Source organism: Rattus norvegicus, chromosome 12 (assembly GCF_036323735.1).
Source record: "Rattus norvegicus strain BN/NHsdMcwi chromosome 12, GRCr8, whole genome shotgun sequence".
Taxonomy (NCBI): Eukaryota; Metazoa; Chordata; class Mammalia; order Rodentia; family Muridae; genus Rattus; species Rattus norvegicus.
This window is the reverse complement of record NC_086030.1, coordinates 3,792,195-3,817,319: the sequence shown is the minus strand read 5'-3', so window position 1 is coordinate 3,817,319 and position 25,125 is coordinate 3,792,195. Positions and strand designations below refer to the sequence as shown.

At 38.3% G+C, this 25,125-nt stretch overlaps 1 protein-coding gene and 1 pseudogene across 1 annotated transcript; both read left to right on the top strand.

The window, feature by feature from the left end:
* Positions 1–25,125, top strand: part of LOC120099624 (uncharacterized) — a 242,269-nt pseudogene that overhangs the window by 145,453 nt on the left and 71,691 nt on the right.
* LOC134481246 (ubiquitin-conjugating enzyme E2 variant 1-like) lies at positions 4,143–23,481 on the top strand. The gene has a single exon (XM_063271833.1). The coding sequence runs from the start codon at positions 13,180–13,182 to the stop codon at positions 13,495–13,497; it is 318 nt and encodes a 105-aa protein (XP_063127903.1). The 5' UTR covers positions 4,143–13,179; the 3' UTR covers positions 13,498–23,481.

Genomic DNA, 25,125 nt, shown 5'->3' with positions numbered 1-25,125 from the left:
GAGAGTAATAGTTCTAAAAGTTATTAATAGTTTTCTTCTAAATTTATTAAACATGTATTCCTGAAAAAAACCTACCATTTATAAAACAGATCAGTGTGCATTTGTGGACATAGAGGAAGTATATGACCTCCCTAGCCCTGTCAATATGACATGACCTAGATTCATCCAAAAAAGACATCTCAATGAAATAATCTGTCTTCAACATCCTGTCTGTAAGAGACTGCTTTGCTAATTGATTTAGAAAGACTCAGTCTATTATTGGTGGCACCAATCCCTCTAAAGTTTCACTCAGGATGTATTATAAAGTTAGTTAAGTATGAGCCTGAGCAAACCAGAGTGAGCCCCAAGCAGCCTGCCTCCATTGTTACTGTTTTAAGAGCCTACTTCAACCTTTCCCTAAATGATGGGGTTTGACTTAAATGTCTAAGCTAGATTTACTCTTTCTTTCCCAAGTTGCTTTTAGTTCTAATGTTTTTCATAGCACATAAAGAAAACTAGAAGAGAAATTGAGACCAAAAGTTGTGGTACGAACATTTTTTAATATGAATTTCTGTCAAGACATAACAAAACTTATAAAAGGCATAGAAAAAAATGAATGCTCCTCAAAATAAATAAGTAATATATATTTTCCTTACTGGAATTAAAGCTCGATTTGTTTTTTACACACTCTTTATAGTATAGCTGATGGAACAAGGTACACATTTTAAGCCAGATTTTGAAAAACCTTACTATGTCCATTGGACTATTCACATGATTTGGAGGTTATGAGTAATTGTAGCCATGTAGCTTTAAAAATGAACCCATGCTAAAGTCAGCTATGTATTGGCATTGGCGGTGTCTGTTCGTATCCTGGTACAGAGTCTGAGATCCATGACTGTGTGTTTTTCCTAACCAACGCGTCTCTCACAAATGCCAGTTCTACCTCTCCTGATCTCCAAGATCACTCTCTTGCCAGTTCACCACCCCATAGTCAGTTCCAGGCACATTCTTGCCAGCCTGGGCTCTCCAGTGGTTTCCTCTCCTCTGGAGCTTGGACTTTTGTACAGTCTTTCCATTCAATACCCTAGCTGAATGCCACCTGGCTATGTCTTTCCCTCATGCTCATCTATGTCACTTAGAATGGAAAACACCAGTACTCTTTGTTTAAAATAAACAGATGACACAACCACTAAGTGTGGAATCTATCCTCCTAAACTCACCAATTATTCTATGTTAGAAATCTTCTTGTGGGGGAGGCTGCTACAAGGGCTAACAGTTCCCAGTCTATATCCTGCCTCCTCTCCCTCTTGCCTCCCAGTATAAAGCCTGTTTCTTCTTCCTTAGTCCCCTTTTCCTCTCTATGACCCGGAAGACTCACCTCCTCCTTCTCATTCAATAATTGGCTTCTTTTCATCTTTATTAGCCTATCAATTAATTAAGGGAAATTCCCATACAAGTAATGTGTTCAAATTGAGTAGCTATGGAAAAAGATTTATTAATATGTCTGTAAATGTTGGGAGAGAGTATCCCTATATCATGGGAAAAAGGAAGAGTGGTAGAGAAAGATGCATTATGTCTTCCTCTGTCCTCTGTCACCAAACATACTCATACATTATCATGTATATCACACACACACACACACACACACACACACACACACACACACACACACAAAATAAGAGCAGTATGTGTTTACTCCTTCTTTAAAGGGGGAACAAGAATACCCTTGGCAGGGAATAGGAGGCAAAGTTTAGAACAGAGGCAGAAGGAACACCCATTCAGTGCCTGCCCCACATGTGGCCCATACATATACAGCCACCAAACTAGATAAGATGGATGAAGCAAAGAAGTGCAGGCCAACAGGAACCAGATGTAGATCTCTCCTGAGAGACACACTCAGAATACAGCAAATACATAGGTGAATGCCAGCAGCAAACCACTGAACTGAGAACAAGACCCCCGTTGAAGGAATCAGAGAAAGGACTGGAAGAGCTTGAAGGGGCTCGAGACCCCATATGAACAACAATGTCAACCAACCAGAGTTTCCAGGGACTAAGCCATTACCCAAAGACTATACATGAATTAGCCCTGGGCTCCAACCTCATACGTAGCAATGAATAGCCTATTAAGAGCACCAGTGGAAGGGGAAGCCTTTGGTCCTGCCAAGACTGAACACCTAGTGAACGTGATTGTTGGGTGGAGGGTGGTACTGGGGGGAGGATGGGGAGGCGAAGCCCATATAGAAGGGGAGGGGAGGGATTAGGGGGATTTGGACCCAGAAACCAGTAAAGGGAATAACAACAGAAATGTAAATAAGAAGTACTCAAGTTAATAAAGATTAAAAAAAAAGAAGAAGAGCAGTATGTATTATCATAAAGCTAGGTTCTTCTATTTAAAGATTATACTACATAAAGAGGAAACATATTTTCAGACATACCCATGTCATACTTTACAGAGAAGATAAAACCAAGGGCGAGAAATAGATGTATGTAAACTTATCTGTGGGCCCAATATAGTTTTTAATATCAAATATAATCTAGAAATAGATTAAAGATAGTTTTTACCTTAGGGCCAAGGAATATTTCTTAGGACCAAATTGGGATTATCTAAGGATCCAGCTTGCCACTATCATTGGACATGAGGACAAAGGACCATGTTTCTTTCTAACATCCTACCTGTATAATAATGACAAATTACAGATGAAATATCTTTTTTCCTTTGCCTGTTCTTATGCCAAAATATCTGAAAAAGACTACTTAACAAATAAATGGCTTATTTGAGATTAGAGTTCATGATGCACTGCACAGGAGAAGTAATAATACACAGCTAGTAACCCACCCTCTATTATCAGCAAGTAGAAAGAGGTGAATGCCGATGTTGCCTATACATAGGTGGAATCTTTCCCCATTAATCAATTAAATTCAGAATCCACATTACAGATATTTCCTTAAGTTTGTCTCCTAGGTGATTTTAGGTCCTGTCAAGTTGACAACAAAATTAATCACCGTGATGTGTATAAAAAGCCATGAAAAGAGTAAAATAAGAATTTGTGCTTCCAATATAAATACCATCCTGCATGTGGAGAAAGAGGAACACTCCTCCATTGTTGGTGGGATTGCATACTGGTACAACCATTCTGGAAATCAGTCTGGAGGTTCCTCAGAAAATTGGACATTGAACTGCCTGAGGATCCAGCTATACCTCTCTTGGGCATATACCCAAAAGATGCCCCAACATATAAAAAAGACACGTGCTCCACTATGTTCATTGCAGCCTTATTTATAATAGCCAGAAGCTGGAAAGAACCCAGATGCCCTTCAACAGAGGAATGGATACAGAAAATGTGGTACATCTACACAATGGAATATTACTCAGCTATCAAAAACAATGACTTTATGAAAATCGTAGGCAAATGGTTGGAACTGGAAAATATCATCCTGAGTGAGCTAACCCAATCACAGAAAGACATACATGGTATGCACTCATTGATAAGTGGCTATTAGCCCAAATGCTTGAATTACCCTAGATGCCTAGAACAAATGAAACTCAAGACGGATGATCAAAATGTGAACGCTTCACTCCTTCTTTAAAAGGGGAACAAGAATACCCTTGGCAGGGAAGAGAGAGGCAAAGATTAAAACAGAGACTGAAGGAACACCCATTCAGAGCCTGCCCCACATGTGGCCCATACATATACAGCCACCCAATTAGACAAGATGGATGAAGCAAAGAAGTGCAGACTGACAGGAGCCGGATGTAGATCGCTCCTGAGAGACACAGCCAGAATACAGCAAACACAGAGGCGAATGCCAGCAGCAAACCACTGAACTGAGAATAGGACCCCCGTTGAAGGAATCAGAGAAAGAACTGGAAGAGCTTGAAGGGGCTCGAGACCCCATATGAACAACAATGCCAAGCAACCAGAGCTTCCAGGGACTAAGCCACTACCTAAAGACTATACATGGACTGACCCTGGACTCTGACCTCATAGGCAGCAATGAATATCCTAGTAAGAGCACCAGTGGAAGGGGAAGCCCTGGGTCCTGCTAAGACTGAACCCCCAGTGAACTAGACTGGTGGGGGGAGGGCGGCAATGCGGGGAGGGTTGGGAGGGGAACACCCATAAGGAAGGGGAAGGGGGGAGGGGGATGTTTGCCCGGATACCGGGAAAGGGAATAACACTCGAAATGTATATAAGAAATACTCATGTTAATAAAAAAAAAAATCCTGCAGATAGACGTGTTTCTTAAATTAAACTCTTTTCTAAAACCAAAAAAGGCCTGAAAAGTCAAACCTTTTATGCCTTCCAACTTTTCTAAAACATACAAGATTAAACAATCATATTTTTAGGTAAATTTTTATGGCAATACAATGATACTTTCTCTATGTTACTTGATAAACCCTACTTTTTTTTCTATTTTTGTGAGTGTGGTGTTTTTATTATCCACTGTTATTTGTAGAAACTTAGTGTTTACTTAGTGTGCATTCCTTTTGGTATAGGTGACTGTAGAAACTAGAGGTTGCCATCCAAAGTCTTCCTCATTTCTTTCCTACCTTATTTGTTATTTATCTATTTAAAGTTTTACTTCTTTAATTAAAAAAATAAAATTACAGAAAATACATTTTGGTTACATTTTTTCTTCTCATTGAAATCTACACAAATACTCCAAACCTATCTACAAATCCGTGTTTATGCTTTTTCTAGAACTCTATCTTTCCCTTTCTTAAGAATATAAAGCCTACCCGAAAATCAACTGAAAATAAACACAAAAGTAATAAGACAAAATAGTACCCAAACAAACAAAATAAGACAAGGTATACACATTGACACACAAAGAATTGTAGAGTCAACAATGTGCCTCCCAACACTCCAGGGCACGTTTTTTTTTTTTTTTTTCCTTTCTAGTGAGTGAAATTGGTTTACCATGATACTCCTTTGGAGAAAATCGGTTTTCACTTTGTCAGCAAGTTTCAATCACCAACACCTTCTTGCCTGGGGATGAGACTTTGTATATATGTTTCCTTCTCAGTGCTAGCTTTTTAATCTAGTTTGAGCTTGCGCAGAACTTGTTCAAGCTGTCAGAGTTCCTATGACTTCATATGTGTATCTGTAGGATTGTGTTATGAAAATACGGCTTCTTTGAAGTCATCACCTACCTCTGGCTCTTTCATTCTTTCTGCCTCCTCTTCCATACAGATGACTGACATTTTAGGTAAGGGGTATGATAAAAAAATCTCTCTTATGATAGAGAGCTCAAAATTCCATCACTATCTGAACTCTATATTAGTTCCCTTCAACTGGAAGAAAGCTTCTCTTACGAAGGCAGAACATGGCACTGATCTACACCTATAACAACAGTACATTAGCAGGAGCCATTTATTTTATTGCTATGTTCCTTTAGAACAATAAAATTATTGCTTTTCTCTAAATGTATGTGAAAATACACACACACTTACACACACACAAACACACACACATATATAAATATAGATATACATACATATATACATATACATATATATATACACATATATATATACATATATACATATACATATATATATATATATTCTCAGGTTTGTGGCTACTTTATCAGTGTCAGATATGAATTCTGTCTCACAGAGTGGGGCTCAAATACAATGTAAAAGAAAAGAGGTTGTTTATTCACACATTTATACCACTATTAAATGAGTACATTTTTTTAACCAACTGACGGTTATAGATTATAGGGCTTTTATCTAAATATTTTTCCCTTCCAGCACCATAAACACTGGTCAATAGGAATGAAACATCTATCTGGGCTCTGGCTCTACTTCTCCATGTTTGACATTGTATGTTATCCTCAGCACTATACATTTATTATCCTGTTATAGAGAGTAAATAATACCCAGAAGAATGGCCTGTGATGGGAGGGGTGATCTATGGTATCGTCTTTCATCAATGATTTAACAATATGCAAGGCATTCCTGGCCGAATGTTTTACATGGTGACATATGATATCTATTTAGAACTTCATCTTTGATGACTCCATCTATATTCCTTTCATATAATGTGTGTGTGTGTGTGTGTGTGTGTGTGTGTGTGTGTGTGTCTAGCTTAGGAAGGTTCTACAATGGTAGTGTCCCAAATGTATATTCAAGGGGTGTTTATAGTTACTTGTCTGTCACAGTAGTCCCTATAATAGCCTACCACCTCATCCCTGTCCCCTCTAATCTTCTTATTAAGGTTCCCCTTTATCTCCTTTAAATATCTTCTTCTTGAGATAAGTTTTCATAACAGAAGCTATATCTTGAAAATTGGTTAAACTGACTATTCCTAGCACACAAGAGCTATTTCTGCTTAACTTCCTTATTTTCTCACTGGTAGAATTAGAAATTTTTTAGTTGTCCTCCTTTTTACATTGCATACAGCTTGACTACTTTCTTTTGTCAACTTGAAACAAACTAGGGTGATCTGGGTAGAGGAATCTTCAACTGAAAAAAAAATGTGCCCAGTGCCAGCTTTGGCAGGGTCTTCTTTCTTGTCAGTTTTTCATAAGGCAGAGAAAGGAAAGAGCATCGGGAGAGGATACGACTTTTCCTTACAAGATACAGGGATAAGACTTTGTCTTATGACATATTTAGGGTTGCTGTGTAATAATAAAAAAATTTACTTATCTGAGACTAAATTACCTTGCTACTGTAGCTGAACTGCCTAGAAACTGCAAGTTTCTGGCACTTAACACCTCTTCCTAAAACAGCAAAGATTAAGTAAGTAGACTTTCTGCTATCTCAGAAGGAACTGCACAGATTGAACTTTCCACCAGCTAGTCAGAAGTTACAGGAAAAGGGCGGTACTTTGAGAAGTGATTATAATATTTTTTACTAAGTTGTAAAACATTTCTTATGAAAGCTATCTAAAGGGGAAAAGCAGAAAGATCCTGAATGGGAAAAGGGAAAAATTCTCTTTCTCATCTTTTTGTCCTCAGTACTTATACAACTTTCAGAATACATGATCACATGTTAAAAAGTTCATCACACATTCACACATAAAAGCAAATCATAAATGACATAGAAGTTTACAACTGAGAGTGATTACATGCATAGCCATTAGGAGTAATTATCTAGTTAAACATCCACCACCTGTCACATCTTCACAGGTTCATAGAGAGTTGAAAACCATAACTAAGCTATTAGTGAAGTTTTGTATAGATTAACGCAGACAACATTTTATCTTCTTTTACCTATAATAAATTGTTAGTTCCCTTCCTGTGACCTTAGTTAATTGTTTTTACAATCTCTTGGAATGTGTTCTGAGTAATAGAAAGTGTGGTTACTATGTAAGAGTCAATTACTTGGTGACACATGGGAGACTGACAGAATTCTCATTGCAGTTTTGACTATCGGAAAGGGATCTACTAGCAGTACTCCTATTAAGAGAGCTTAATAATCACTGATATTTCAGTAATTCTTCTAGGATCATCCTTAAGAATTAAGAAGTCATCTATTTGTCTATATAGCATCACTGCAAGAGAGTGCATCTTCATAGATCTGCAACTATCTGCTCAAAAGGGGTGGTCTAGTACCTAATGATTGCTATATATGTTTAATAATAACATATATTAATATCAGGAATCTTTCCTAAAATGAATTCTCTTGGGCTTTCCCTATAAAGCAAAACTGTTGCAGATTATAATCTGAAGCATACCTCCTACTATGGCTTCTGACAAAAATGTTCCCAAAAGACTGGTTCCGGGGCCTTTTCCTTGTAAAGAATGAGTATTGGAGTTAGGAATATTGTGGGGCCTCACCTTGGCAGTTTGTTTTGGGTTGTAGAAGATAGCAGGCTGAGAATGCCATGGATAACAAATAATTCAGCAGTGTTACTTCCTGGCAGCTTTAGTTCCTCTCTTCAAGTTTCTGCCTTCACTTTCCCTTATGATGATCTAATCTTAAGACAAAGTGTTTCTGTATTAAGTTGTAATTGGTTATGATGTTTTATCCTAGTAATAGAAAGCAAGCTGCAGCACATGGTTTCTGGTGCTCAAACTCAGGTCTTGATGTAGTGTGGCAAGCCCTTTGTTGACTAAACCATCTTTTCAGCATCAATACTTAATATTCCTAAAAGATAGTATTTTCAGTGTAAACAAAGTGCAATTTTCCATAAGGAAAGATCATAGGTCTGAAATTTTAATTAAAGGAACCTGGATATAACAAAACAACACGCACTTTAGCAAAATCTCTCCTGGTCAACTGCCATTACACTGACTGTGCATCTGTAAATTTGCAAGACAAAACAGTTGTCAAGGACGTGTGGTACAGTGATTAGCATGCCAAACAAATTAGAAAGGGAAGGAGCAAAATGCTTGACTGGTTTGTTAGCTAAAATTAATTTGCATGGGGATTTTGTACATGACACACAGTGTCTTTACCTGGGAAAATTGAACAAATAGACAGAGCTGTGATATAAATATGTGTGTGTGTGTGTGTGTGTGTGTGTGTGTGTGTGTGTGTGTCTCAAATATCTTGAGTCACAGCTCCCCTCCACATGTCTTGAACATTAGATGAATTGTTCATTACTATTTTTCTGACAAGAAAGAAAGAAAACACAGTGTGGCAGCACACAGCTGTACTTCCAGAATTCGAGAAGTAGGGGCGCAAAGAACAGATATTCAAGGTCATTTTCAATTACACAGTAAAATTAAAACCAACATAATGTTCATGAAATGCTGCCTCAACAATTTAAAGCTAGAAAATGTTGTGCTTTAGGAAGTGGATGGGAGCTGGAGATAAACTTCAGAACAATGCATCCCTAGCATGTACAAGGCACTGATATACATTCTTCTATAACTTAACCAGATATAATGACTTGAGCTGTTCATCCCAGGACTCAGGATAAGATTATATCATTCATAAGGAGTTTGAGGCTTGCCTTACCCTAGATCTTCTAAGAAAGGGAAAGTGTGTGTGTGTGTGTGTGTGTGTGTGTGAGAGAGAGAGAGAGAGAGAGAGAGAGAGAGAGAGAGAGAGAGAGAGAGAGGAAGAAGAGGAGGAGGGGAGGAGGGAGGCAAGAAGAGGAAGAATGAAGAAGGAGGAGGAGGAGGAGAAGAAAAAGAAGATGAGGGGGAGGAGGAGGAGGAAGAGGAGGAGGAGGAAAAGTCATGTGGAGTTTCATAGAATATGTATTCTATTAGGTTTTAGAAAAGCAACTGTTTGCAGTAGAGGCATTCTTTTCAGTTATATTTTGAATACTAATTGATAACAGATTTGCTTTGAAAGAACAGCATCAAGAAGAGAGTCCAAATAACAATTGCTATCATGTATAGTTATTAGTTTGACATAGTTCCCACTAAGACTATTGCATGATCAATTTAATTTTATCCTCACAGTGAACAGAGGAGGAATGTTACATCTCTAAGAATATGTAGGTTTTCACAGTGTTATATCTTTCAGACATCCACAGATGAAATACAGGTCTGTCAGTAACCATGTTGATCACCATGTTACCTTGCAGCATTAGCTAGAGTATGCTTTGCTCAGTTTGAGTCTTCCCCTTTTAGATATCATTTCCAGTTCTTTCTATACTGAAATGGCCAGTGAATGCAGCAATATTTCAAATCACTGCTGCAGTTAGATCAGGTATCTGGAGTTAGTCAGATGGATCAAGAGAAAGAAACAACATTGATTGCTGACACTGCAGTGCATCAGGAGTAAAGCAAAATCCTCAGTCTGGCAGAGAAGATCAGTCATTTCAACTACTTGTACCCAGAGTGTTGAACTAGCAAAATTTCTGACTTTTTAGTTTATTTTTTCACAGGACACCTTTGTAAACATGTCAGTTAGAGAAATGCTTGTTGGCTGCTTAAGCCTTAGCTTTGTAGATACAGTATGTCTAAACTTTTATTTCTGCTTTAACTTAATATTTCCAGAAGCCCAAATCATGTCATGATACAAAAAAAGGAGTGAATTAACAATTTGAAGTAACATTTTAAATCAGTTGGAAACATTCTAAATTATGATTATCAAAACACATTGATTTCCGTTTAGGAGGAGACATTTGAAATTATGAAAAGTAAGTAGCAATGCCACATTCTAAAACCTCTTAGATGACATGGGGCAGGTTTTATTATCAGACCATAGAAATTCCAAATCCTGACTGTAAATATAATTTACCAAATTTACAGAGAATGAAAACAACAGTCTTCAGAATTACTCAGAAGTGATGATAAGAGATAACCCAGTGTGGGAAAGAATTTGCTGCAGAAAGAAGAGAATTCAAATTTCTGTGCCCGAACTTTAAAACAGTCATGGTTGTATACAGCTATAACCCCAGTGCTATGATGACAGAGAAAGAATTTCTGGAGCTTGTGCACAGCAAGATAGCATCAGTATAAGTGAAAGGCTTTGAATTGAGAAAATTGTGTAGAAAATCATAAAAGAGGATACTATTTACTTTCTCTGTCTTCTGTTGAACACATAGGCATGAACACACAGACAGACAGACAGACAGACAGACAGACAGACACACACACACACACACACACACACACACACCATATCACACACTAATTCTTGGTGGTCACGTACTGAGGAATATTAAATTAAAAATTTATAACCTTGAACTCATGAAAATGTCCTCTTGACCTTTATAATTGCCATTGATCATGAATACTATTTTGTAAACCATGGATCCACATATGTGAAATAAATCAGTTGTCAGAATAAAGTAAGGGCATGACATATTAATATTAGAAAATTCAAAAAAATTAGTTTATTATTTTTTGGTGTGTGTGTGTGTGTGCATGTGTGTGCATGTGTGTGCTGCATGTCTGTGTGTTCACATAGGTCTTCTGATTCCACAGCATGTGTATAGGCCAGATGGCCAATTTCTGTAATGGGTCATTATCTATGGATTCCTATGATTAAAGTGAGGGTGTTAAGCTTGTTCTGCAAGTCCTTTTTCCCTTTTGCTGGCCCAACATAATTGTCAAAATTTAAATGAATTTCTTATAAGCAATTGATGAAGGTTATTTACTCATCATGAAGTTAGTTCATATTGAAGCTCAGCAAGCCTCTGGAGTGACAGTTCCATTTTATGTCAGCATAGGAGACTTGGATATCATTTGATAAGGGCTTATGACTAGTTTTATTAATATTCGTAAAATGACAAAATTGTTTGATCCTTGAAGAAGATACCATTAAATTGGAAGACAAATAACAAGAGCCAAATAAGTCAAGTAGCTACTGAGATGCAGTCACTGACTGAGCTGAGTGTGAGCAAACATCAAAGAAGCAGGGAGCTGTACTGAGCCTAAGTAACAATACAAGCAAAAGCACTAAAATTGCTTGAGTGAGTCATATAGGTATGGGCAAAGCACTTCAACTTGGGACTTCACTTGACTTAGGCTGCATAAAATCTACCTTCTAGAAATATACCTAACAATGAAGTTGCTCACCTCATCTCACCTGCATGAAGCTGTATACATATCAAACAATGGACTAAGACTCCTTGCACATAACATTATTTATTAACTTCTCTTTCATGATCAACTTCCATTCAAAAGTATTCAAGAGCATATCCACATACTGGAGGGAGAAGTCTGTTTCAACTGGCCTGAGCCAGTTTAGAATATATACTCAGTAAGTCGTATTAAATCCTCTGGAAAAACTTTCAAAGGAAACATCCTGTTTAATGTCATATACCTAGTGATAATTGAATATGCATTTGGTTAAATCAAATGCATCATGGAAACTGATGTTCACAGTAAATTAAGGCTTACTTAATCAAAAAACGTCAATCAAAACAGAAATATCCACACTGAACTCTGAGTAAGCAATTCCTCCTTCTCAGGAAGTCCACAAATTAAGGCTACACTGAATACCAGTGTTTCTCACTTTGCTTTTGAATAAAATTTCTTTGTCACCTTGCTCTCTGTGACTTCTTATAATAAGATGCAAACATCCTGGAAACACCTCACCTAGACAGTAAACTCAGATAAAACTGATAAGCATCTTCTTCAAATAATGACATGAATCACTGAAGCTCTGAAAGAATTCTCCTGTTACTTTCTTGTAAGAACTTCTAAGAATGACACAAGCCATGTCTAATCTCATGCCTATTCAATGAAATCACAAGTTGTAAAAAAATTCATCCTAGTGTTATGTTTTTTACCAATTTCAACTTTAAGATACTAAGTACAATCACATTAGTATTCCTTTTTTCTCAGAAGTTTTGATAATGTCACCTAAAATTAAGCAAGAGGAGGATCCTTAATGAATTTCTCTAAAATACATTTGCATGATAGATAAAATATTAGCTCTAGAATGAGAATATTAGAAAAATGCTTGTTTCTGTGTTACTGCATTGAAAATGTAATTTATAACCCTTTGTCATTTTCAAAATGCAAATATTCATAGTATACATATTAGTTACATGGACTATTAATAATAATAAAACTTTATAATAATAATTGAAGAACAGAGCCAGTACTTTGAGACAATAATGCTTCTGCCACCTTTAGTGTATATAGTTTTTGCTATAGGTACACAATGATTTCTACATATGAAAGTCTAAATGCTCTACAGCTCATGCTTTCTGGTTTCAAGAAGTGAAAACATCAGTAATAGCTTTTAACTTCAAAATCAAAATGAAAAGAAAATGCATGAGCAGAAATCACAGAAGGAAAATAAAGAAAGGGAAAAAAGAAAGCATGGAAGGAAGGAAGGAAGGAAGGAAGGAGGAGAGGAAGGAAGGAAGGAAGGGAACAAAGAAGAAACAGGAAGAGATTTGGTAAGTTGTTCATTTGACAGGCTACATGCCAGTATGGAAGACACCCTTGGATGAGTTCCAAAACTGTAAAAGATCAGGCATGGTTGTTTGTATCTATAATTTATTGGTGAATATCAGACATTAAAAGTCATCACTGGATATATAGTGAGCTTCAGGCAAGTCTGGGATTTATGAGACCCTGTGGAAGAGAGAGAGAGAGAGAGAGAGAGAGAGAGAGAGAGAGAGAGAGAGAGAGAGAGAAGGAGCAAGGGACCTAGGGGTAGAGGAAGAAAGGAAGGACTGACTTTGAGCGATAGCGATGCAAGATGGCAGCCACCACAGGCTCGGGAGTAAAAGTCCTTCGAAATTTCCAACTGTTGGAAGAGCTGGAAGAAGGCAAGAAAGGAGTAGGTGACAGCACAGTTAGCTAGGGTCTGGAGGAGGATGAAGACATGACACTCACAAGATGGATAGGCATGTTAATTGGGCCTCCACAAACAATTTATGAAAACCAAATATACCGCCTTAAGATAGAGCGTGGGCCTAAGTATCGAGAAGCATCCCAGTCTGTGAGATTTGTAACAAGAGTCAATATGAACGGCTTGAGCAGTTCCAATGGAGTGGTGGATCCACGAGCCATGGCAGTGCTGGAAAAGTGGCAAAATTCCCACAGCATCAAAGTCATCCTGCAGGAACTGAGGCGCTTGATGATTTCAAAAGAGAACATGAAGCTGCCACAGCCACCAGAAGAACTGTGTTACAGCAATTAGTCACCAAGGCCCCGGCCTCCCTTCCCCATCCAACCCAAGTCTTCATTTTCCACAGTAGTGAATTCTCTAGATCCATCTGTCGACCTCAAAGTACTGGAGAGGAAGCCCCACTCAGACTTCATCCGGAGACACTGCTCTAATACTAACTTCTTGTCCATTTGAAATACCTAAGTTGTGCTGTGTAACATCATCTGTCAAGTATAACCGCTCTCTGCCTGGTTGAACTTCTGGGATCAATAAGGTGTGTTGAAATCGGTTTCCTTTGGGAGCGGTGGGCACAGCTAGTGCAACTGTGGACAGCCAGATCTCACACAATCACCTGCTGCTGGCAATTGGCCTGGGTATGCCTTTGACCGCCCTGCTTTCCACCACAGCTGTGTGGTGGCCCTTAGAATAGATGGGGAGGCTTCAGATAGCAGCTGTGGGACTGACCACCACTAGGCTTGGGGTGCTTTGGCTGCACCCCTGCTTTCTTAAGTCTTAAGTGATTGCCCCATCCAAGCCATGGTCCCCACTTCTTCACTCCCACCCTTGGCTAAAGCTTAGATTGTAACCTCCCCTCCCTCTGAAATTGGCCGCGAGTGAGGAATTCACAGCTTCCCATCTCCCCACCTTTATCAAGGGGTGCTGCTTTCCCCTCCTCAAGTCCCTTGTTGCCCATCACCACCCAACACCTGCTGTGGACAGAAGCCACCAGATGAGGTTGAGAAAGGCTGGCCTCCCTCACTTAGCTCTGGACCACACATGTTCACCTGCTACCAGCCTGGGAAGGGAGCACCGGGTCCTCGGCCCTGCCACCACCATCAGCTCTTGAGCTTTGAGCTCAGGTCTAGAGATGAACAGAGCAGTCACATGGCGACTCAGACATGGGCCAGCACTCAGGGTCCTTGGATATATGCCTAGAGAAAGGCCATGTGGAGAGTCCTTGGTGCACATGGTTCTGAGTTGGTTCCTTTTCCCATAATTGCTTTGCTTTTACACACTGAAGAGGTTTGAACAGGGCTTCAGCCACCCTGACCACCCATCTGGTCTGGTGTGGAGCCTGACAGCTGGAACACGAAGCCCTGACCCTGCAAACATGGGTTTCAGTGTTGCTCCTCAGACCCTCAGCAGGGACCCAGAGGAGCTCTGTGTCACCATGTTCACAGATCGTTTGCAGATTGGTGGGCCTGGCTCCTGGCTCACTGTCATGCTCCCCAACCTGTTCAGGACCACTAAATGTTGAAATGTGGATGCATACTGAAATAAAGGCAATTTGCTGTGTTGCGAAGGGGAAGAAAAAGGACTGAGCAAATGAAGGAAACAATGGTGATTCTTTCTTAATCCATTCAAGCCTCATTAAGTTTCAAATTTTTCAAACTAGACATATGTACAGCAAAATTCAAAAAGATAATGATGAGAAAAACCACATGGCAGTCACCTGGGCAGGGAATTTGCTCACAGTGGTAGAATATAAATGAGCTGAGTTGATTGTATAAGAATAAGGCAAATCCTCAACTGATTGATTTGAAGTATCTTTTCCCACATATGAGCTTACTTTAATGTGATGAATGGTGGACATATCAAGCTTTAATGAAGTATAATTTTTTAAGCCTTCTCTATTCCTATTTTTAGTCATGGTGACTTCATGCAGGATTTTCTGATAGTATATGTCAGTATGATATCATCTTACTAAAATCAATAGGAAATACAGTTCAAAATTATGAATCCCAATTTATTAAAGATGAATATTTACCCAAAATTGTTTGTATCAAATGCGATAAACTTGTTTTCATGAAGAAGAAAGGCACACAGAACTAAACCCTTAACAAAAATTAAAAGCAGGACCTATAGAAAAGGCTCCTGGGTTTTACTTGGTCTCTAGTAGAGAACCTAAGTTCAGTGTCCAGTATCTATACTTGGTGGGTCATTACTACTTGTCAATCGAGCTCAGGAAATTGGGTACCCTCTCCTACATTTTGCAAGCAACTGTACTCATTTGTGCACACATGTTCAGATGCTTCATGCTTTTAAATATGAAAAACTAAAAAAAAGTCAAAAAGAAAATGAAGGACAAAGAACAATGATTTGAATGCAAGTCGTGTTAATACTGTACATATCTATAAAAAAGTCACTTAACATAACCTTGAAACAGCATAATTCAGATAGTTAAAATGCAATCCCATACCACTACCCAGTATTTAATATCAAATTATTATCTATAGTGATTCAAATCAATAATTTCTACAGGTGCATTTAATAGTCTTTGTTCATTAAACTAATCAAAATTTATGTTGTAGTTTTTTGAAGAGAAAGAATTTTATGGATCATGTGATATCAACTGAATAAATATGAAAATTATGTATGCAAACTTTACAAAAGTTAGTATCAACACAAAAATATAAATTTACAATTTAATAAACAAGGAACTAATTGATTAACCAAATGTTAGCAACTAGAATTCATCTATATATGCAATAGAAAATAATATTTAAGATATAAAATTAAGACTTATTTTAATAAAATAATGCATAAGTTATTTTACTTAAAAAGGAAATCTTATGATCGTATTAATACAGCTAGAAAACATTAAGAAAAAAATTAATACTCTTAAAAATGGGATACACATGCACACAAATTTAGAAAAGTTTGATACATATACATTATATTATAATGTAATTTCAAAAGTTAGAACTATCATTGAGTTTGTTATGAATGAAAGGAAGATGTTTCAGACAATAAACAGAAACAAAATTTTCTGGAATTTTACATAAATAAAAGGCATTTAGAAACTAAAATTTTTAATAACGTCTCCATAATAATCAGATGAGTATGTTCCTTCCTTCTTGCAATGGACATTGTATTGATCTCTACTGTATAAAAAAAATTGTGATAGCTATTAGGTACAGAGAATGAAAAGCTGTCCTCTGGGCAGCTCATGGTTATCACACTCATGAACCCACAACACCTGTGTTAACACAATACTTTCACATGATCAAGCCAGCTAGAGTCAGGGCTTAGATGGGGGGACCAACCCTTGCCAATGCCATATAGAGGGGCTTTTGGCATTTGATGGCTACTGGTGAATGAAGAATCATTCATTTGGGCAGGGGGGTGGGGTTTGCCTTGGTAATTTGCTCGTGCTTCAATAGATTCCCTTCATGAGTGATACCAGAATCTGATTTTTTGAAGAGATCTAAAAAGTATAAAGATGAAGACATGGTGTCAGGAGATGTATTACAGAAAATCTGGTGAGATTTGGTAAAGAGAATGTAGAGTGCATACAAGTATATTTCTTTATATAAAAAATAAAGAAAAATACAAAAGAACAAATGTTTACTTAATTAACAGAAGATAGAATATCTCTATAAACAAATTCTAAATAGCTTATAAACATATATGTAGAAATAATAGATGAGTTTAAAAGATGTACAAGTTTTCTTCACTGTTTAAGAGATCACCTTAAGAGATCATGGGAGAGAATGTAATGCATTTTAATATACTTTCGAATGTAAAAGATTAAAACTTTAGGTTAGTAATAAATACAAGGTTTTCCACCGAATGAGATTATGTATAATCAGTTTGAGCTAATTCCTCCCTGTTAAATTATAAGCATTTCTAAATTCCTCAGGAAAACAACCTTAGAATAACTACTTTTAGTCCCCCAAAGTCCAGGGAATTAGGGCAAAAACACTTCAATGGTTTCTTCAAGCTGTACATAATTATGTTTATATTTATTACTAAACTAAAATTATGATCTTTTACATTGGCACAGAATTTATATGATACAAATTTAGATTTTTAAGATTTTCTTTAATATAAATTTCTTATTGATTTAAAATTAATATTGTTACTCTGATGTACAGGTATTGTGCCTCTACAACACATTTCAGCATAGATGGCTTATACCTAGTCCTTCTCTGCTATTAAAAACTGAAGCTGAGATGATTAAGCACGTGAGTCTAAGGCCAAATAGCAAATTCATTGCTCTAAGTTTACTGTTAGAGTGCTTTCAAGATAATTTATTAGGATAATTAATGGACAACAGTCCAGATTACTTATATAGTTAGATGGTTTCTAAAAAACACCACAAGTCCACAAAATATGACATTTAATGTTCTTTAACTTTTATTGAGTCATGTCTGTTCCCATCAGCTCTCCTTTGGTATATTCAAAGAAGAAACTGAAAATCTCCACCTCCAGGTGAGGTGATTTAATGTGATAGACAGGCACTATGCAAAAATTGCTTCAATTCTTCTACAGACTAATTACTGTCCAGAAAAGGAAACATTGCAGAATAAATTGGCTGAAAATTTCTGCCAGGGCAGAATGATTAGCCCTTCAAAATTCAGTGTTTCAAAAGTCTGTCTGATGGTCCTAGACCAGAAGCCTGAAGACTTGCTCTCACATGTTGCTCACAGGGGACTGTGCAAATAGAAAATTGTCTCTATAACCTGTCTCAGTTCTAGAAGCCATGCTGGGCTTCCTATATTTACAGATATATGGGTCATTCTCAGATTACTGGTTGGGTTGAAAACTTAGTATAATCTTATAACCCACTCAGACTATGTAACTTTGAGAATACATATTTAATTATCTAGTTATCAGATAATATATAAGCTAGCCAGGATATAACAGATTTTAAGCCTTTTAAAAGCTAAAATAGATAACTACATGTTCTGTTTAACTGATAAATGTTGGACTGGGTGTTAGGTACATCTTATACTTTTAAATTACAAAATGATAATAGTTGTGCTCAACTTATATTTGAGAAACAAGTTTTGGTTTTGTTTTTAATTAAAAGGGTAAAGTGTAGATTGATGGCATTATTAAGGTGAAGGCAGGTACAGGATAGAACTAGGCCTGTCATTGGATAAGAAGGAAGGATGGGTGGGTGGGTGAAAAGTTTTAGAGAGGCAGAGGAAGCCAGAGTGAGAATGTGAGAGCACAGAGAACATGGCAGTAGATGTTTAGATGCCTCTCTGTACATATTACAGGTTGTTATATTTCAGGTGTGTTATTCTCAAGGGGTGGGTGTGTACAGGATTTTGTGCCATCTAGATTGGCAAATTATATCTTATCAATTGGATGAGAAAATATTGTTTGATGTGTTCTTTCATGTGGCAACTTAATTGAGTTTAAAAGAGTGTATGGTGGCCAGATGCATGGGCCTACCACAGAATTGGGATGTGTATGCCTGGTTTGGTAGAAACCCAACCAAGAGGGCTGTGGATGAGGGAGGAGCAGCCTGACAGGGTGCCATGTTGGAAAGAATAGTGTGTCAGAAAGTAGATGGGGGCAGCATGGAGCCACTGAGATAAATTATTGCTATTTCCAATGGCACCAGAACTATCAAGAAAGTGAGACAGCTAGGGTATACATGGGAACAAGTTCTTTTGGGATTTTTGTTTTGTTTTGTTGTTTTTATTTTTACTGAAGCACATATATTGTGTATCGAGTGTCCTGAAGGGAAAACATGCTTAAGTCCTTGAGTATGAAGTGATTTATTGCATCATGGCCACATATAACCATGAGGGGATACTAAAGACAAAGATAGGAGAGTGAGGATTTTTAATTTCTAAGAAATTATAGGAGTTTGGTGTTTCTCAATCATATGATTTTTTGGGTAGGATATCCATCATGTGATCTAGACTAATAGATGAATCACAGAAAGAAAAAAGGTGGAGGAAGAGTTACCATTAAAGGTTTTTGGCGTCTGGGAATCAGATGCAAGGGACAGAGAGACTACAAGGCCACAGAATATGTTGCTTATCAATTATATTGAGGTTACAAAGGGGATGGCAGGTTTGAGGAAAGCAGCCAGTTAGACAGGACTGTGCTCTAACACTTTCCTGCTTATGAAAGAAAATTCAAAAGTCACATCCAGCTGGAAAGACTTATGAATACTATGAAGTACCTATAAATGTGGGGAGCCAGGACTGCCCAAGGCTGTCTGAAAGACCTGGACAAAAGAATAACTGGAACACTAGTTCTATGCCCTTACCCAGGATCACACTTGTCAAGGCCTGTCTGATGCTGAAGCCAATGTCTTAAAGGAGTCAAGGTTGAGGGAAGAGACTCTTCCCGAAGGTTGTGGTTATCAGTTCCCAGGAAGCTCTAACTGTGGTATCCCATGTTCTTTTCGTCAGCATTGTCTGACGTAATCATTGGCTAACTTAGTTGTTCCCCATGTACAACCACCAGTACCCCCAGGACTGCAAATTAAAAATATGATTCTACAATTTCTAATAAAGTGCAAATAAATTTCAGGCAATCTTCACAAAAATGTTTACTAACAGCAATCACATTTTCAATCAGACAAACAAAAATAACACCATGTGCTCCAGCTGTATATCCTCTGGACATAACCCCAAGACACCAAAGTACTACAGAGGTACTTGTACAGTTGTCCCCATTGTTGCTTAGTTCCCAGCAGGGAGGAAATGCAATTCATATGAATCCTAATGGGGTGACTTCTCTGCTTTTCCTATCAGTTATTTTACTATACTGCCACTATGCCATCCTCATCGTGCAATCCTAGATAGCACAGTGATCTATGACTCCAAGATATAATGTTTGACTATGTAATTGCAAATATTGGAAGAGAAATGAAGTCTTAAACACTGCTATATATTTCTTTAAATGTCCCTGTTTGTTTTATTCCAGAGACTGTGCTGCAAAAGGTACATACACACTTCTCCCTCATTTCCTCTGCTGAAGGCTATGTGGCTCAGTTTTAATTCTCCTGTGATAAAGTATCACATTCTCTATACTATTTCAAGAGATGTATCTCTCTTACTACTTGTCCATTTATAGAGTCCAAACTGTCCTTATATCAAACTATGTTGTATATAACAGGCAAACCCAGAAATGTTAACTGTGCTTCACAAGGTAAGTACGCAAAATACAGTTTTATAGATTTCTTGTAATGCATCTACCCCTATTTTTATTTTCTGGTCTATTCAGGTGTGTTTTATAATATCCACCTGCTTGTTACCTATGGAAAATTACAAACAAAAGCAAAAACAAAAAACAATTAAGGTCTATTATCAAATCTTTTTTTTTTATTTTTATTTTATTTTTTTTATTAACTTGAGTATTTCTTATATACATTTCGAGTGTTATTCCCTTTCCCGGTTTCCGGGCAAACATCCCCCTCCCCCCTCCCCTTCCTCTATTATCAAATCTTAAGCAAACATTCACCACTCTACGACTGGGAAATTGCTCAGTGGGTAGAAGCATAAGGACCTGGGTGTGAATCTTCAGCATGTATACATAATGCCAGGCATAGGGGATGGCTACACATAACTATTACCTCTGAATCCTGAGGGCTCACTGACCAGTTCTCCAATCCCACACTGAATTTCTAGTTCACCAAGAGACTTTATGTCAAGAACAGTGAACAGCACTAAAGAAGACCCTTGAAATCTCAGGACTCCAAAAACACATGCACAGATGGGTAAAGCCACGCAGTTACAGACACTCACCACACACTCACATCCACCTACATTCATACAACACACAACCCTACAGATGCATAGAAAACAGTTAAGGGACTGCAGGCTAATTCTTAATTTGCTGTCGTCACCCAGCATGTATCTTAGATACTGATAATAACCAAGAAAAGATTAAGCTGGAAGAGAGTTTATCCATCGTTTTAACTTTTCCTTTATTTTAATTTAATTAAAATGCTTTCGTAATTTTACACAAAATACTATATCCAGATTTATGGAATTCTAGAATCACCCAGGACAACAACTTTTGAGCATGTCTGAGAGAGACATCAGACTGGTTGGGTTCTAGTGCAAAGGCCCTCCAGCCAGAAGCTGGAACCCAGATGCCCTTCAACAGAGGAATGGATACAGAAAATGTGGCATATTTGCACAATGAAGTACTACTCCGCTTTTAAAAACAATGACTTCATGAAATTCCTAGGCAAATGAATGGAACTAGGAAATATCATCCTGAGTGAACTAACCCAGTTCGTAGATACTAGTCCAAAGCTTGGAATACCAAAGATACAATTCATAGACCATATGATGCTCAAGAAGGAGGAAGAACAAAATGTGTACACTTCAGTCCTTCCTAGAAGGGGGAACAAAATAATCAAGAGGGAGGGGAATATAGGGACACAGTGGAGCAGAGACTTAAGGAAAGGCCATCTAGATGCTGCCCCATCTGGGGATCTATCACATATGCAGCCACCAAACCTAGTTAGTATTGCTGATGCCAAGAAGTCCTTACTGATGGGAACTTGATGTGGATGTCTCCTGAGAGACTCTGCCAGAACCTCACTGATATAGACAATCATGCTTGAAGCTGACCATCAGACTGAGCATGGGGACTCCAACGAAGGAGTGAAGGAAGAGCTGAACGGGTTTGCAAACCCAAAGGCAGAACAACAATATCAACCAACTAGACTTACCAGTGCTCCTAGGGATTAAACTACTAACCAAATAGTACCCATGTAAGAGCCTATTGTTTCAGTTGCATATGTAGCAGAGGACGGCATTGTCTGGCATCAATAGGAGGAGAAGCCCTTGGTCCTGTGAATGCTCCTTTCTCCAGTGTAGGGGAATGGCATGGTGTTGAGGTGCGAGTGGGTAGATGGGAGGAAAAGCATCCTCATGGAAGCAGGGGGTGGAGTGTGGGAGAGTGGGTAACTGGGCAAGGGAATAACATTTGCAATGTAAATATATAAAATATCAAGTTAAAAAATGTTACCACTGCTCTTAATAACCCTATATAAGTTTGTAAAATCCATTTGCCAAAATTCTTACTAAGTCTGTTGTGTGTTCACACATGGACTATGATGGATTAATACCATATCTGGGAATATCTTCTCAATATTAGAAAAAACATCTGAATATGGGATTATTTATATCCATTTTTTGTTCAAGAAGAATCTGATGCCAAACAAAATTTCCTCTTTTGATGAGCATGGAAATTCTACTAAAAATAAGCTAATAAAATAAAGGATACACATTCATATACATATCCATGAATATGAATATCTGTGTATATATGTATACCTGATGTAGGCCTCCTTCACAGGGCATCTAGGCCTTAACAGTTCCCTCAGGCCTTCACATTGTATCTAGGCCTTCATGTTTTACCTAGACCTTTAACAGCCAGCAGCTTTGCCCTCTGAGCCACCAGTCCACAGAGGAATTCATAGAGAAACCCTGTCTGAAAAACTAGGGGAGGGAGACAAACAGATTAACAAATTGATCTCTCTCTCTCTCTCTCTCTCTCTCTCTCTCTCTCTCTCTCTCTCCCCCCCCCCTTGCGTGTGTTTGTGTGTTCAAACGAGGCGGCAATGGCAGATAAATGTTTGCCCTTCCTCTGTAATCCAGGCCGCCCCATTACTGCCTTTCCTTTTTCTTAGTTTGTTTGGTTTATTCCGAGTTAATTGTATCTGTTTCTTTATTTTCCTCTTCATTTCTTTAGTTGAGTCAGGGGTCTTTGCACAAAAGCCCTGGAAATCAGTACCTGGATCAGGTCTGCAGCCTGCTCACAGAGTTCTACCCACCTTCACCTCTCAAGTGATGCAATCAAAGAAATGCAGCACCACACCTGGCTTCTTTTCACATGTACATTTACTTTAGTTCCAATGTTCACTCAGGTCTGAGAGAGGGGGGAGGGAAGGAGGGAAGAGAGACAGAGAGTGACAGAGAAACTGTGAAAGAGAGGGAGAATTGTAGGTTATTGTTCCATCTCTTCAATTACTGTCTATTGGTCGCCATCTTGGCAACCATGTCCCCAACCCTACCTTGGGTAAGATCAAGAATAATGGCAGCAACCATAAAATTCCTGCTTAGTTGCACTGAACACTCCGGTCATCACTACCTGTGGAGTAAGGGGGCTCCTCTGATCTAGAGAGTAGTACCCTTGAATGAATGAGAATCACAACAAGCATTATTTGTTTTGAAATATAAGACGTGGAAAGAACTATATGTGTGGATTTACAGACAGACAGACAGGACAGGACAGGACAAGACAGGACAGGACAGGACAGGACAGGAGAAAAAAACAAGAACACAAACAAAAACTCAAAATGGAAGTCCAGTTCCAAATAGTCTCTGTCTGCAGTGTTGATCTAGTGTTGGTGGTCCAGCTTATAAAAGCTTATACATGGGTGGGTGCGGAAAATGCTGCTGGGTGTTCAGTTTAGGTCCAAGGTTATTGCAGGTAACTAGACAACAAAGAAAGCAGTTAGACTAACTTCTACAGTGTTTGGTTTCTGAGTGTGTTATCACACAGAAGAACCTAACAGAATATGTAATGAATTCTGGCAGTAACAGCAGAAACAACCAATGACAAAGTGTCCTTATAATATTAGCAAGTGCAACAAAATGGCAGACTACCCAGGTAACAGTTCCCTAGCCATTAACTCATCTGACATAGGCCTTCTTCACATTGCCTCTAGATAGGTCTTCCTATCTTCCTCTCCAGTGCTGAGACCAAAGTGAGATCAAAGTCATGCATCACCATAGGTGCCTTCCTTTTCATTTGTTTCTTTCATCCTAGGAAGTGTGTGTGTGTGTGTGTGTGTGTGTGTGTGTGTGTGTGTGTGTGTAGAGAAAGAGAGAGAGGGATAGGGAGAAGGAGAGGGGGAAGGAGAGAGAGAGAGAGAGAGAGAGCTTTAGAGAGAAAGAGCTTTAAAATCAGCACTCAAGCCTTTTCTCTTCCTATCCCTATCCCAATCCCCCCCCCCCCAAACCAGCAGCAAAGCCACCAGCACTCGAGAGACAGAGGAAGATGAAATCTCTAGTCTGAGAAACAAGAGGAGGTAGATAAACATACCCCCCCCTCTCTCCTTCATAATTTGTTAAAGTGTTCCCTTTGTGTTGTGTGGACTCTACTTTATTAAGCAAGTTTCACATCGTACTAGCTCCAAAGAGGAGTCAACAGTCTCTTGGCGTGCAGGCAGTTGTTGCCTGCTTTAAATATTTTTTGGTGTGTTTGTTTGTTTGTTTGTTTGTTTGTTTGTTTGTTTCAAAACCGAGGGCCTGCCTGCGTTCAACAGATCCAAACCCAGTTCTCAGAGGGGAAAATGGAGTCAAGTCTGAAGTCACTGGCATTTAAGTCATCTGCCATTGACAGTCATAGGAGATGGGAATATCGTCCTTTCTCCAATGGAGACTCACCTGGGTATGCATCAACCACATCTAAGGGCAGGCCTGGGTTAGTACGGGGTGGTGGATGGGGAGGAAGGATCTGGAAAGAGCTTTGCGATGGGAAACTATGATCAGAATGTTGCACAGAAAACAAAATTTGTATTTAAAAAGAAAAAAAAAAGGCTATCCAAAAAATCTATCCAAAAATGAAAGGAAACAAAACAAAACAAAACAAAACAAAACAAAACAAAACCGACAGCAGAACTTTACTAACTGCAAATGCTCCATCTCCCTGTATCCAACCACTCCACTCCCAGATAGGTAGATGATAGTTTGCACTTCCGTCCCAGTTGGGCTATCGAGGTTAAGAAAAGGGGAACCACCTCTGTGGTTATGTGATCCACCCACAAAATAAAATAAAAGGAGAGGATAAATGTGCCTGGCATTTTAAGATGCTCAATTTCTTTGCAAGCTTCATTTTGTTTCATTCTTTTAAAGGTTTATTTATTTTCATTTATATGAGTACACT